The sequence below is a fragment of the Porites lutea genome, chromosome 12 (assembly GCF_958299795.1).
Source record: "Porites lutea chromosome 12, jaPorLute2.1, whole genome shotgun sequence".
NCBI classification, from domain to species: Eukaryota; Metazoa; Cnidaria; class Anthozoa; order Scleractinia; family Poritidae; genus Porites; species Porites lutea.
In genome coordinates, this window is record NC_133212.1 from 21,246,831 (window position 1) to 21,261,945 (window position 15,115).

The 15,115-nt window shown below is 41.9% G+C and overlaps 1 protein-coding gene across 1 annotated transcript; it reads right to left on the reverse strand.

Moving 5' to 3' along the window:
- Positions 1 to 230: 230 nt before the first annotated feature.
- LOC140953864 (uncharacterized) lies at positions 231 to 14,662 on the reverse strand. The gene is made up of 10 exons (XM_073403242.1): positions 14,654 to 14,662; positions 13,776 to 14,151; positions 9,951 to 10,331; positions 8,952 to 9,320; positions 7,553 to 7,798; positions 6,172 to 6,546; positions 5,205 to 5,564; positions 4,533 to 4,598; positions 2,366 to 2,422; positions 231 to 1,936 (listed from the first exon to the last, which is right to left on the reverse strand). Exons 1-10 carry the CDS (start codon positions 14,660 to 14,662, stop codon positions 1,671 to 1,673), a joined length of 2,505 nt encoding a protein of 834 aa, XP_073259343.1. The 3' UTR covers positions 231 to 1,670.
- Positions 14,663 to 15,115: the final 453 nt, after the last annotated feature.

Below are 15,115 nucleotides of genomic sequence, written 5' to 3' on the forward strand. Positions count from 1 at the left end.
GATATGACCAAAACACATACACAAAGTGGAGCTGAAAACTCTGTATGTCAATTTTGACTAACTATTACAAAACTGTTTTGTCCGCTCTACAGCCAGACCAAACGGACAGCCTTGACTTATTACTATAAAAACACAAAACTATGAAAAAACTTCAGAAGGGTTAATTGAAACACGCGACTAATAAATACTTGCAATAAAACCAGACACTTTTCTTTTAAAGACACAATAAATTAACTTTATGACCCTTTAATAATTGCAAAAAGATAAAATACTCAGTGATTTTAAAGAAATCCATTAAGTAGACCAACAAAGGCTATCCATCTTTTTGTTACACTACGTTTCCTCATCAATTTTTTTTATTCCCTCCTCCATAATTTTGTTATTTTCCCTCTTCAATTTTTTATTCTTACAACCATGGGTCTCACAACCAGGGGTCTTACGACTAGGAGTCTTACAACCAGAGGTCTTACCACCAGGGGTCTTACGACCAGGGGTGTTACAACCAGGGGTCTTACGACCAGGGGTCTCACAACCAGAGGTCCTGCCATTAGGAATTTTACAACCAGGGGTCTTGCTATTAGGAGTTTAAAAATCGGGGGTCTTAGTATTAGGAGTTTTACAACCAGGGTTCTTAAGATCAGGAGTCTTACAACCAGAGGCCTTTTGTTATTATTATCATATTGCCTCTTTGAACCTGCTGATAATTATCCATTTGAACAACGTTTTGATTTAGAAACCCTTGGATGTAAGAAGTCTAGAGCATAAGAAACCAGGAACGTACCAACGTTTGGAAGTAAAAAATCCTGGAGGTAATGACCCCTAAACGAAAGAAACGTTGAACGTTAGAACCCTTCGATGTACGATTTCTGAGCGGAAGAACTCCTCATTTTAACAACTCTTGGACGCCAAAATCCTTAACGAAGGAGGCCTTGAATGTTACAACCCCTGAACGTAAGAACCCCGGGATGGAAAAGGTGCCGGTCGTAAGAACCCATGTATATTTTGGCGTACTTACATCCAGGGTACCTTTACTAGTATTTTTGTTATAACGAAATCCTCATCCATAACAGTGGCGTATCCAGACCTTCAGATAAGGGGGGGGGGGGGGGCGGTCATTCAGACTCCGAGCTAACGGGGGGGGGAACCCGGTCTCAAAAAAAATTTTTCAGCCCTTCGAGCCTCAGTTTTGGTTAGAAATAAGGGGGGGCGCCTCCCCCCCTACCCCGGACCCCTCCCCTGGATCCGCCAATGCATAAACTGTTTATATATATCCCCAGAAGAGCGAGCAATTTAAGAGAATGGGTCGCGGTAGTTCAGAGACTTCTAAGACAATGGTATGGGAACGTTATGGGCAATATCTTGCTTTTTTTCCTTAAAGAGTTAAACATAGTTTAAGGCAATATTAGACTGTCTGGCTTATTTTTAATATTTCTTTGAAATATTATTTTTTTGCCTTTTTTTGCAAAAAGTAAACAGATATTCTATAATACTGGTTAAAACCATGGCATTTTTGAGAGCTACACAACCGTTTTGTCAGAAAAATGTTTTAACATGTTTAAATTGGAAATGAAGGGTGCTTTTTTAAAATTTTTCGCTATGAAGTCAATAGATAACAACTATCCATCAAACATCACAAGTTCGTGCTAAAGGTCTAGGTCTTGGACCATTTTTTAACTTGTAGGAAAGATATTTTGCAGTTCTTCAGAAGAATCATAATCTTGTGAGTGGAGGTCGTGATACTGAGCTAAACTGTCATCGTTGACCAAGTTAGCTGCACTGTTACCTAGTCTTTTTCGTACTCGTCTTTCGAGTCTCTTGCGTCTAATGAAGCAAACAATGACCAGCGCAATTACGAGAATAAGCGTGATCAGAACTGGAATTATAACGTTCATAGGAGCGGCGGATGAACCAGTCTGTGTTTCTAATGAGCCTGAAACTGAAAGTTAAATAAGAAGTTTGAGAATTCGAAGCATTACCGACGCTAAAACAAAACGTTAGACAACTCGCGCAAAAGCCCATTACAGCTTGCCCAAAATCTCTAGACTTTAAGAGCCCATTATGAAAACACCTAGTATGTTACTTTCCACAAATATATTGTCACTCCAAGATACTTTATTCCGCCAAACACAAGAGAAAGAAACTTCAAAATGCTATACTACAACTACCTTAAGTTGTTTCGTGATTGCAACATACTACAGCAACAGTCAGCCGCGAGTGGAGAAGAGTAACAAAAGTAAGTTTCGTCTTAAAATTGCAATTAAGCTTGAGGGCTAATCGTCTAAGATTGGGAGATACTAATCCGGACTTGGTAGGGCGTTGTCCGCACACCTAAAAAACAACTGCAAGCCATCTAGGTTTTCCTTACCGGGTGTTGGTGTTGGTGTTGGTGTTGGACTCGTGGAAACATTCAGCGACTGATTTGCTGAAGAAAAAGAGAGACAGTGTTTACGGTCATTAAGAAAACCTATTCTGTACATCAGCTCTTTCCAGTTTAAGATATGTTTTTTCTCTATGAAATTATATTGTTAAAGTTACAACACAGAGGATTAAAAAGTAACACAGGAGAAAACAGGGTAACAACGGCAACAAGGCTAACAAGGGGTAACGAAGGGTAACCAGGGATAACAGACGGTAACCAGGCATAACAAAGGGTAACAAGGGGTAACAAGGGTAACCAAGGGTAACAAGAGTAACAAAGGGTAAAAAGGGTAAAGAGGGGTAACAAAGCGTAACAAGGGTAACATGGGGTAACAAAAGGTAAGACGGGGTAAGATGGGTAACAAGGGGTAACAAGGGTAACAAGGGTAACAAGGGTAACAAGGGGTAACAAGGGGTAACAAGGGTAACAAGGGGTAACAAGGGTAACAAGGGTAACAAGGGGTAACAAGGGGTAACAAGGGGTAACAAGGGATAACAAAGGGTAATAAGCGGTAACAAAGGTAACAAGGGGTAACAAGGGTAACAAGGGGTAACAAGGGTAACAAGGGGTACCAAGAGTAAAAAGGGTAACGAGGGTAACAAGGGGTAACAAAAAGAAACAAGGGGTAACAAAGGGTAACAAGGGTAACGAGGGTAACGAGGGTAACAAAGGTAACAAGGGGTAACAAAGGGTAACAAGAGGTAACAAGGGTAACAAGGGGTAACAAGGGTAACAAGGGGTAACAAAGGTAACAAGGGGTAACAAGGGTAACAAGGGTAACAAAGGTAACAAGGGGTAACAAGGGGTAACAAGGGTAACAAGGGTAACAAGGGTAACAAGGGGTAACAAAGGTAACAAGGGGTAACAAGGGTAACAAGGGTAACAAGGGTAACAAGGGGTAACAAGAGTAACAACGGTAACAAAGGGTAACAAGGGTAATAAGGGTAACAAGGGCATTAAGGTTAACAAAGGGTAACAAGGGGTAACAAGGGTAACAAGGGGTAACAAGGGTAACAAGGGTAACAAAGGGTAACAAGGGTAACAAGGGGTAACATGGTAACAAGGGGTAACAAGGGGTAACAAGGGGTAACAAGGGTATCAAAGGGTAACAAGGGTAACAAGGGGTAACAAGGGGTAACAAGGGTAACAAGGGGTAACAAGGGTAACAAGGGGTAACAAAGGGTAACAAGGGGTAACAAGGGTAACAAGGGGTAACAAGGGTAACAAGTGGTTACAAAAGGTAACAAGGGGTAACAGGGGGTAAGAAGGGGTAACAAGGGTAACAAGGGTAACAAGGGTAACAAGGGGTAACAAGGGTAACAAAGGGTAACAGGGGTAACAAGGGGTAACAAGGGTAACAAGGGGTAACAAGGGGTAACAAGGGATAACAAGGGGTAAGAAAGGGCAACAAAGGGTAACAAGGGCAACAAGGGGTAACAAGGGTAACATGGGGTAACAAGGGTAACAAGGGGTAACAAGGGTAACAAAGGGTAACAGGGGTAACAAGGGGTAACAAGGGGTAACAAGGGGTAACAAGGGTAACAAAGGGTAACAGGGGCAACAAGGGGTAACAAGGGTAACATGGGGTAACAAGGGTAACAAGGGGTAACAAGGGTAACAAAGGGTAACAGGGGTAACAAGGGGTATCAAAGGGTAACAAGGGTAACAATGGTAACAAGGGGTAACAAGGGTAAGAAGGGGTAACAAGGGTAACAAGGGGTTACAAAGGGTAACAAGGGTTAACCAGGGTAACATGGGGTAAGAAGGGGTTACAAGGGTAACAAGGGGATGGAAGATAGGATTACTTGATATATCCCGTAAGAAAAATTTGTTTCTCTTGTTCCTCTTTTGTTATATAATTGTGCTTTATTTGACCAAGCTTGTTTTGTCATATTTTCTCGCCTTGGCTAATATTCTGCCATCTTTACTTCCTCCGGGGGGATCATTATACCTTCCTGGGAAACTGCCCACCTGCGCTCCCCTAAGCCAACATTTTGCCATAAGTGAGAAGTAACTGCTAATGTTGGCTTAGGAAAGGGGTATGTGGGCAGATTCCCAGAAGCGGTCAGTTATGGGTTGTTAAAAGTTCCCAGCATTACAAAAGTGTTCTTACCTTGCTTAATCGTCGAAGTAGAAGGAAGGGTAATGGGATGTTTAGGTACAGCTTTTGCGTCATAACCTACAAAAAGAGACACATGTAATTAAAAACAAATAATGCACATAGAACATAACAGGATTTAAAACCCCAAAACTGGTAGGAGGCGACCAGTTGTCTATTTACAAGCGTGGCCGAGGATTTGAACTCGGGACCACCGAGAAATGTTCTCTTGCCGAGAAAAAACCCAGAGACTGGCGACGCGAACCCTGGAACGCCGGATTGCCAGTCCGCTGGTCACTCGTCCACACTGCCTCCCCATTGGTAGTAACTAGTTGCGGATCCAGACCCTTAAATAGGGGGATGGGGTGGGGGGGAGCAGTCTCAAAAAGTTTGCATCAGGAAAATAATACTGAAGCCCTTATAATTTCGAAAAGATCCAAGTTGCCCTAGGTCGACCGAACAGATACAAATTTTATAGCGCCCCCTAGAATGCATTTCTAGAGATCTAAACGTACTCTGGATAGCCTAAAAAGACTTTTCAATGAATTTTGGAGGAAATCGTCGTTGGGTACCCCTGAAGGGGGACCGGCGCCTCCTCTGCATCCGCCACTGGTAACTACTGTTCGAACGAGAAACGCACGCAATAAGTGCGTCCTATACCACATAAAACAAACCCTTGTCACTCACTCTGGTTGATGAACAGTCCACGAAAGCCCTTTGATTTTCCACGAGAATCGGATCTAAACACCAGAAAAACTACAGGAGACTTAGATGCCACGCCCTTCGCTGGTGGAGGTCTATCCCCGCTGAACTCTGCAAGAAGAGGTGCTGTCTCATTCCATCCGCTGTAAATCTTTACAACATCTCCGTCTTTGCCCTTTTGAAGGTTGAACTCTGGGAATTTGATTAAAACCTGCTGCTTATTTGGCGGACCTCTCTCTTGTACCAGGAACCGCCACGTGCAAAGCTGAGAATTGGGGTAGCCACCGGTAGTGAAACTTGGAGACATAAACTCCTGGGACGTCTCGCTGATGGTGAAATGACAAGCTAAGGATTGAAACGATAATGATAATGGTAATCGGAGATCTTTCTCTCTGTAATTTAACAAAAGGTGCGCAGCAAATTTACTTGTTGCGAGGTTTTTCGCCCTGGGCAATGTGTCGTGTCTAAAATTTGTCTTGTAATTTGCCACTTAAGGAAAAAGAAGTTATCAGCTGATTTGCGCGTTCCCAGTAACAATCCAAGCCCCATATCGTTTCTAAAGTGGCGAAACGGATACTGCATGACAAGATACAGAAACTTTGCTCAGCGTTAAGGTGCCCTTGGTTACCATACTACCCTGCGAGCAAGCTCTCCGGGGCGCTCTAGCGGCGAGGCGGGAAAAGAAAGGAGAGCCTTTCGATTCGAAATGCTCATTGGCGGAGATGACATTAGTGATGATCTTTTACGTGTTTGTCAACGTTTGTTTACATTCGTGCTCGTTTCCGCTTCGCGCTGATTGGCGGAAATCTGACAGCTCAGTCGACGGGGAGCCACAGGGGAATTGGAGGTGGAATTCAAATTCCAGAGACCTAGTTGCAAGCTCTCCTTCCCTTTCTCGCCCCGCCGCCAGCGCGCACCGGAGAGCTTACTCGCAGGCTATTACCAAACTAACCTTCATAGTAACAATAGGAGATATTTAAGCTTCCGTACGCGTGCGGATACGTCCCACTCTTGGCGTCCTTGTTTCCTGTGTCCTCGTTGTCAAATCGTATAAACTCCTTTGTAGCAAGCGCTCCATTTACTTGCTGACATTCGGAATTGTTGTACGCCAAGAGGTAAAAGGGACTACTAATGGGTAGAGAGATAGGCTCTAATTTGTCACCATCTGTTCTACAGCAGTAGAAAAGCTTGGTATCCTCGGTGTATTCTCCGTCCGGTAGTGCCCCTCCCATTTTGTTTTGGTTTTTGCGATTTTCGTCATCAAAAAATATGGATCCCTCTGTGAGTCCTTTTGGACATGTGCCCCTTTTGTAGATGCAGTATTGACCTGAAATGAGATAAAAATAAATGCAATAAAAGTTAGCATTTACATGAGAATTTAAGCTAGCCATAACAGGAATAACGGAATTATTGGAAGAAATCCTAGATTGAGACAATTCATGTGGGGTGATATTTTCATACTGTACACAGAGCTGTACATCAGGGGCACCCAACGAGGATATAGTTCAAAACCACTTAACATAGCATTGTTGAACGTATTTTAGTATTTAAACGGTAGATATAGGCATATTTTTATCCCCTAAAAACTTTTCATCTGTTCGGATTTCCTAGCTGAAAGTCTAGTGATCCGAAAATTATAGGGATCAAAACTTACCTTTTCGAAAATTTTAGCCGAGAAAAGGTTCCCGAAAATTCTAGGTGGCCTTTTTTAGGGTAAAAATTCGTTAAAAATGGGTAATTATACCATTTTGTAGATGTTCGAAAATCCTAGGAGAGGCAGGCAAGCTAGAAATTTACAACAAATGCTCCGAAAATTCTAGATCTCAAATCGTCTTCCGAACAGATATTTTAAAATACAGTAACTTTAAAACACAGTGGCGGATCCAGGGGAGGGGCCCGGGGGGGACGGCCGGACCCCCCCCTTATTTTTAGACCAAACTGAGACCAGAAGGGTCTGGATGACCGCCCTCCCCCCCACCCCCCCCCCTCCCTTATTTATCTCAAGGTCTGGATCCGGTACTGAAATATAGCCTGCAACTGAGTACATGCTTTCCATGGTTTATTTCATGGTGTTTTGGTGAGCAAATGAAAGACAAATAGTCCTACGGAAAACTGTCTTTATTGGAAATCAAATCAAAGATCATGCATGATTGATTCGTGAAAACCTAGGCTCGATTTACGTCACCGCTCTCTTGAGCGCAGGCTCGCTTCCTGAACAATGGCTGGTAATCGAGCCTAGTGAAAGCCTCGCTTCATAGTTGCGCGCCGCAGTCTTGGGAGTTTTCACTGGAAAACGTGTTCGCATACTTGAAATTGACTGTCCAAAGCCTTACCCTTAGGCCAAGATTTTGTGCCATTATTTTCTGTAGCTGTGCAGAAGGTTCTGTTTACGTCGTTTTTCATGACTGATGAGTTCATGTGAAAATTCTGTGAATGATAGTTGTTGGGGTTTACGTCTTCCGTGTCCTGAAATCGCCAGCCAGTAGACCACGTGACGTTCTTTGAGCGAGGACATCCGAGCCTGGGACGAGGGATCCCGAAAGTCCCGGCAGGCCACTCGACGCCCGAAGGAGGCAACTCTAAAATGGCACGAACACAAAGAAGCTCAAGATGGATCGGAATATCTAAGACAATCGAGAAGTGAGCGTTTATGGACGCGTCCGGTAATAACGCTGTATTGGGGAGCTTAAGTAACAACGACGGCCAAGGCAACGAAAACGTCACTTAAAAAGTGAATTCGCGCTGCTTAAAACTTTATCGTGCTTATCCCATATAGTTCAATTCGTCAAATGTTAGCAAATTTTTTTGTAGTTGAATTCTAAAAGACCCTATCAAAGTTCAGGAAAAGAAAAAGAAAGTCATTGTTTTGCGGTCACGTATTCAACAAAACGTAAAATTAGGACGTTTTACGTGGTAGTCGAGCAACGTCGGCGAAGAAATGTTCAAGAAAGAGTGGTGCATGTGCAAAGGTGTTCTCGTTGACCTCGCCGTCGTCGTTGCTTAAGCTTCCTGGTATATTATTTTATACAGTGTGTGACTATGCAAAAAGGGGCATCTGATGTAGCCTACAAATCAGGGTTTTTTAAAATTCTTGTTTGAGAAGAAAGGGAGAACAAAGAAATTTCCTCCTTCCCGTCAGAAAGATAGATAGAGATATGATATAGCGAGGGCACGATCACAGGCTGTCATAAATAGGGAATATAATATTGCTCTTTTATTTCATGCTGCGCGTGAAAGAAACTGATTAGTGGAACCTGACAATTAAACCGAAGTTAGATTGCACAAAGGCGACTGTCGGTGACCTTTTTAGTGGGGATGAATGTATGGGGCGTATTCACATGACGTCACGGCGGCCATATTGGTGTTCCAAAACAATGAATTGGCGGCCATATTGGTTTTCCAAACAAATCCTGTCGGAGTTGGACTTTTTTCTTATGTAAAACATGTCTTTTGTTCCCATAAATTTGCATAGATGCTAGCCACGCGAGGGAATACGCTCTATACATAATGGTTAAGGCGATCTGTATCGACAACAAACGACAAACCAGTGGGAGGCGGCGGTTTGCCTAGACGTGGTGTGTAACCTCTCCATGCTGACTATGGCATCAGAAAGATGAGTGCGAGTCGTGCGTGTCACAAAACATTTCTCAATTCCAGGCTCTTTTGCTTGTTCTCCTTCGACACAAGATTGCGAAACAAACAACGAACGAGCTCAAGCAATCTGAATCTTACCTTCACCACCTTTAACTTTAAAGACGCCACGAAAACCTTTAGATTTCTTCCTTGAAGAATCAGGTTTTTTAGACAGAAACTCCATTAAAAGAAATCTTGCCTCTCCATAGCCTTCAGGCTTAAGAGCATGATCTTTATTGTTAATCGTCCATGCTGGTGCACCGCTTTTCCAGTTTTGGTGAATCTCAATATAGTCATCATCTTCGATGCCCAATTCAAGAAACTCTATGTGGACATCCATCTTCTCTGGAGCAGCAAATCGCCACGTGCATTTCTGAGAAAGGGGATATCCACCGTCGTAAAACTTGGGAGAGGTGAATTCTATCTGTTCATCTCGAATTCCGTTCAAGCTGTACGTGAACTGACAACCTGAGAAAACAAACTCAAGAGTCCAGACTAAGGCGCCCCAAACAGCGTGTTAGCGATATTTTAACATCGGTAAAAATGCAAAAACCAATAACAAACAAACAAACGAACAAACTTTGCTCGAAGGCCTTAAACAGGAACTGCAGTTGTTGTAGTTATTTTTTTTTTGTCCAATGTATTAACAATTCTCACTTCAGTCATCTAAATTTAAGCAGACTTCATTAACCCTTTAAGCCCCGATATCCACATACAAATTCTCCAAACTGATCTCTATACATTTCCTTTAAGAATTAGTTAAGAGAATTTGATAAAAGATCAAATTATTTTCTCTTAGGTGATCATTTTATTAATTCTCATAACCTCATCTAATGACAATGCATGGATATCGTTAGGAGAAAATTGCTGTTGGTCACTATTGGGACTAAAAGGGTTAATGTACAATATTGGGTTTATCTCTGATAATTCTTAGGCACGGATTTTCAAGGTGTCACTATGTTTACTGCAAATTTAAGTGGCTTTGGCGTGACTTCAGTTTTAATTCGTTGGAAAATAGTGTAAGTATCTTAACTGAATTAGACCAATTACTACAGATGGTGACACTTTAATTAGGAAAAAATAAGCTTTATAACCTACTTTCATAGTAACAGTACAAAAGTCGATGATTTGCAATTCCCGCGCCATAAGGATAGCTTCCGTTCTGCCGGTCTTTATTTCTGCTATCTTCAGTGTCAAATCGTATAAACTCCTCCGTAGCAATTGCGCCTTTAACTCGCTGACACTCTGACGTATTAAACGTCTTAAGATAGAAAGGACTTATGACGGGGAGGGAGATGGGTGTATATCTTTTACCATCTGTTCTGCAGCAGTAGTAAACCAAAGTGTCTTGGTCGTATATGCCGTCAGGAAGTGTCCCTCCTTTCTTGTTGATGTTCTTGTCATTCTCATCGTCCCAAAAGACATGCCCTTCCTTAAATCCTTTGGGGCAATCTCCTTTCTTGAAAATACAGTATTGACCTAAAGAAAATAAAGCAGATATAAAAAATTGACCAAGTTGACCCGAACATTTCGAGACTGTGGACAAAGAGAGAAAGAGAATAACATGAAATATAAGTTTGGAATTTTGAAGTACCCTCGATTGTATTTTGCCAATTTTGGATTAGTACACTTTGCAAATCAAGCCATCTTCTATAATAATAATAATAATAATATTCAATACTTATATTGCGCTTTTTCTATAAAAATACTCAAAAGCGCATTACAATATTATCAATAACTAAATTAAAACCAGTAAAATCACCCGGTAAAATTACAATATTACAATATTAACATTACAATATTAAAAAAATAAAAATAATAAATAATAAAAATAAAAAAAAAAAAATAAATAAATAATCTAACTAAAAGCCTTTTTAAATAAATATGTTTTAACAGAGCGTTTAAAAGAGTCGATTGATGTTTCCTGTCTAATTGGCAGAGGAAGACTGTTCCATAAAAAGGGGGCAGCCATCGATAACGCGCGATCTCCCAAGGTCTTCTTCGTTCTTAGCCGAGGTCTTTCTAACAATATACCATTATTGTTACGGCGTAGTTGGTAACGTGAGACCGGTAAGACAGAGACAAGATCCTTAAGATAGCTAGGCGCAACACCGTGCAGAATCTTGAATGTAACAAGGAGAATCTTAAAATCTACGCGCAAGCGCACTGGTAGCCAGTGGAGTTCTCTTAACAAAGGAGTAACGTGACAATACTTAGGTGCACAGTAAACCAATCGAGCACTGGCATTCATGACTCTTTGAAGTTTCTTAATTTGATACTCAGGAGCACCGTACAATAAACCATTACAGTAGTCAAGCCTGCTTGTGATGAACGCGTGAACAAGCCTCTCGGTGGACTCACGAGACAAATACTTCCTAATGTGCCGGATATTGTACAAATAATAAAACGCGCTAGCACAAGTCTTAGTCACATGAGTCGACATGTCCAGATGAGAATCGAACCAGGTGCCCAAATTGCGCACTGAAGAAGCAGGCGATACCTCAGCTTGGCCGATCTTGATCTTGTCAACGGACACCTTTGATAACTGTCGTTCCGTGCCAATGATCAGGAACTCAGTTTTATCGTCATTTAGCATTAACTTATCATCTCTCATCCAAGCGCGAACGTCACGAATACAGTTCTCAATCGCAATCACAGCATCAGCCTCGCTGGTCTTATCAACGGGATTAAACGATATATATAGCTGTGTATCGTCCGCGTAGGTGTGAACGGATGGCAGATGAGATTTCATGATGTCAAACAGCGAACTCGCGTAGATGGTAAATAAGAGGGGGCCCAAACAAGAACCTTGTGGGACCCCGCAAGACAGATTAAATTTATCAGAGAGCGATCCGTTAACTGAGACCTGCTGCGTTCTTCCCGCCAAATAAGATTTAAACCATGATAAAGCCTTATCCCGAAGGCGAAGCTTGGACTGCAGCCTGTGCAGAAGAATACCGTGATCTACGGTGTCAAACGCAGCGCTGAGATCTAACATAACAAGCAATGTGACGTGACCTTTGTCCATATTTAGCAGAAGATCGTTTTTAACTTTTAGTAACGCCGTCTCAGTGCTGTGATTCTGCCGATATGCGCTTTGGAGGACAGGAAATAAGTTGTTGGCTGTCATATGATCTTGTAATTGGATAGCCACGGACTTTTCCGTGATCTTTGATATAACCTGCAAGTTGCTCACCGGTCGAAAATTTTTGTTAATAGGTTTGAGTCCTGCTTTCTTAAGCAAGGGGTGAACTAAAGCATTCTTCCAGTTCTCTGCAAAGACGCCAGACTCAAGAGACAAGTTGACAATTTTCCTAATAACAGGGAGCAGTTCATCCAAACAGAAGGACAGAATAGACGATGGTAGGGGATCAAAGGCGCACGACTTTGCACATGAGGCAGCAATTCTCCGTACACTCTCCTCAGACAGTGGAGAAAATTCAGAAAACTCACTACACGTTGAGGCTGATGTAGCAAGCGAAGTTGCGCCACTGGCATCCGCATCCAGCGCAGACCGAATAGCCGTGATTTTGTGGACAAAATACTCGCCCATCTCATTAGCTAGCATCCGAGCATCCGAGTGAGGCGGCAGAGCCCTATCTACATGAAAATTCAAAAGGCGTTTACTGGCCCGAAAAAGCCTTCCCTGGTCAGAACTATTCTCATCAATATATTGTTTATAATAGGCCCGTCTAGACTCATTCATGACATGCAATGCAAAATTTCGTTTGGCTTTAAATACAGCGAGATCAGAATTAAGCCGACTAGCCCGCCATTTCCTTTCAGCACGCCGTCTTTCACGTCTCGCCTTCACTATTTCATCATTAAACCATGGAGGACGTGACTGAGACTTCAGGTGGCGAGCCCGGACTGGCGCATGTTTATCCAATACTGATCTTAGAGTATTATTGTAACATTCCACAAGTTCATCAAGAGTATTAGGAGGGTCACGATATAAACTAGAGTTACGAATATCTTCCAAAATAAGTTACAATCATTTTTTAACCCATCTTAAGTTTTTTTGCTCTGCTTTTTTGCTCTTGCATGGAAGACGCCACAGCCTGACAACGCCCCATGTATCTCTGATTACTGCGCTTTTCACAAACATGCGAACTCTAAAGTTCAAAAGCCGCCTTGACAATTGCGTTTTTCGCCGCCGTCAATCATAATTACGATCACAAGCAACGAACCGTGAAATACAGAAAACGGATCCAAATCCACCAGTCACAAATCACAAACCATGACCTTTTGGACCCGTTAAAGTAAAGTTTTGTTTCCTAAGAGGTCCGTTAAGATGATTGACGGCAGCAAAAAACGGGATCGTCAGTTGGCTTTTGAACTTCAGATTCGCATGTTTGTGAAAAGCGCAGTAAATTGCCTGCGTATGACTCTGGTTGGCGCCAGCGGTCCGCCAACTGTCTATCACGTTCCCTGTCAACCAATCACTTGGTTCGAATACCAGCCGCTGTTCGGAAAAAGAGCCCGCGCTCTTAATTTCTCCGCCCGGAAATCGAACCTAACCAATCACCAGTAAAAGAAAAACCATTCCTAAATTGCTATGAGAACGGGTTTTTGACCTGATTTTTGTGGTTTTGAAGTCTGCTTTCTATTATTTTGTGAGCTTCCTAAGGGAACACCAACTTTCTTTTCAAGAGAAAAGAACAAAGAAAAAGTTTGGTTTTTGGGTGGGTCAATCCTTTTCGTTCGTCAATTTTTTGACACTGGACACCGGTTACCCGCACTTTTTCGTGTTCTGATTGGTTGGTTGCACATCCTAAGACAGTTGCAACTGGCTGAAGGTCTTATCATCATCATCATCATCATCATTATTATTAATATTATTATTATTTGTTTCAGTTTGACAACACTCCAGTGAAAACAGCTCTTCATGAGCAGTTTATTTTTAAGTGTAACCAAGCTTACCTTTTGGCCACTCAGTCGAAACGTCATTCTTGTTCTTTATACAGAACGTCCGATTAACATCGATTCCCACTTTTGTATCTAAATGATAACTTTCTGATTTACTAGTTCCAGGGTTTGTATCTTCAAGATCTTCAAACCGCCAGCCTGTGGTCCAGTTGGTCTTTAGCGACACAGGACAACCATTCTTTGCTTTGGGTAACCCATAAGTCCCTGCAGGCCATGTGACTTCCGCTGAAAAGTAAAGCGGCAAACCAAACGCACAAAATGAAGGATACCAAAGACGTACGTCACACTCATGGGCGGATCCAGAAAATTCAGAAAGGGGTGGCCGGGACACTTGCCAGCTATATAGATACTTTTTATTTTTCTTAGAATTCTATAAAAATAACACAAAATTTCAAAGAAAAAGGGGTGGCCGAGGCCTCCTCGGCCCACCCCTAAATCCACCCTTGACAGTAACTGCTTAAAGCTCAGCTACTGTCTTGGCTGAAACAGCGCCAAGTAAACTTCTATCCAAACCTTTGTAAATTGCCCGCTAATATGCAACAGGAACCCAAGGAGACTGGGACTAATCAAGCAAAACGAATCGCTTCGTGAATGAATTTTTTTACCTCTCTTTGAAAAGACTTGCAAAAAAACGGTAACCTTTCAAAAAAAGAGCCCTATATATCACAAATTTTGATTAATTGGTAACAGAACTTCGTGTCGTCCAATTCGCGGGCCAATTCGGTCTGTAGTAATCATACTCGTGATTATTAAAACAAATCGGGCTCTCGCTACGATTTTGTTAATCACTCGCATGATTACAGACCGAATTGGTCTCTACTCAGTCCTGCTACCATTACTAATCTTCGCTTTTCGCGCCACAAACACCCTACTCGATCCATACCGGGCGCAACCTTCGTTACGTTCGTGACCTCAAGAACGTTAATTGTGAAATAACTGACGCATGAACGTACTAAAGCATTAAACATTTCTTCAAGCTTTACAAAGCGTTTTAAAACCAAGTTCTTTGCAGTCTTTGTGCGATTTTGAGAATTGTCCTAGTATCTTTTTGACGTCTAACATTGTGTTTTAACGATGATGTTTTCATTAGTAGTTTAGATGAGCTGTCGGGCTAAATAATGATTATAATGATATTCTAAGTTATTTAAATTTCCAACTAAGTGCTAATATGCTAAACATACTCATTCCATAGTTATAAAATACGTACAAATCAGCTCCTCGGAAACAAACGCCAAAATACAATTAAAACCAAGGAATGGAACTCTCAATAATAATGACCTTTTCAAGGAAGAGTTTTTAATTCGCTCAAATCGTCGTGCGCCCTAAAATTACGA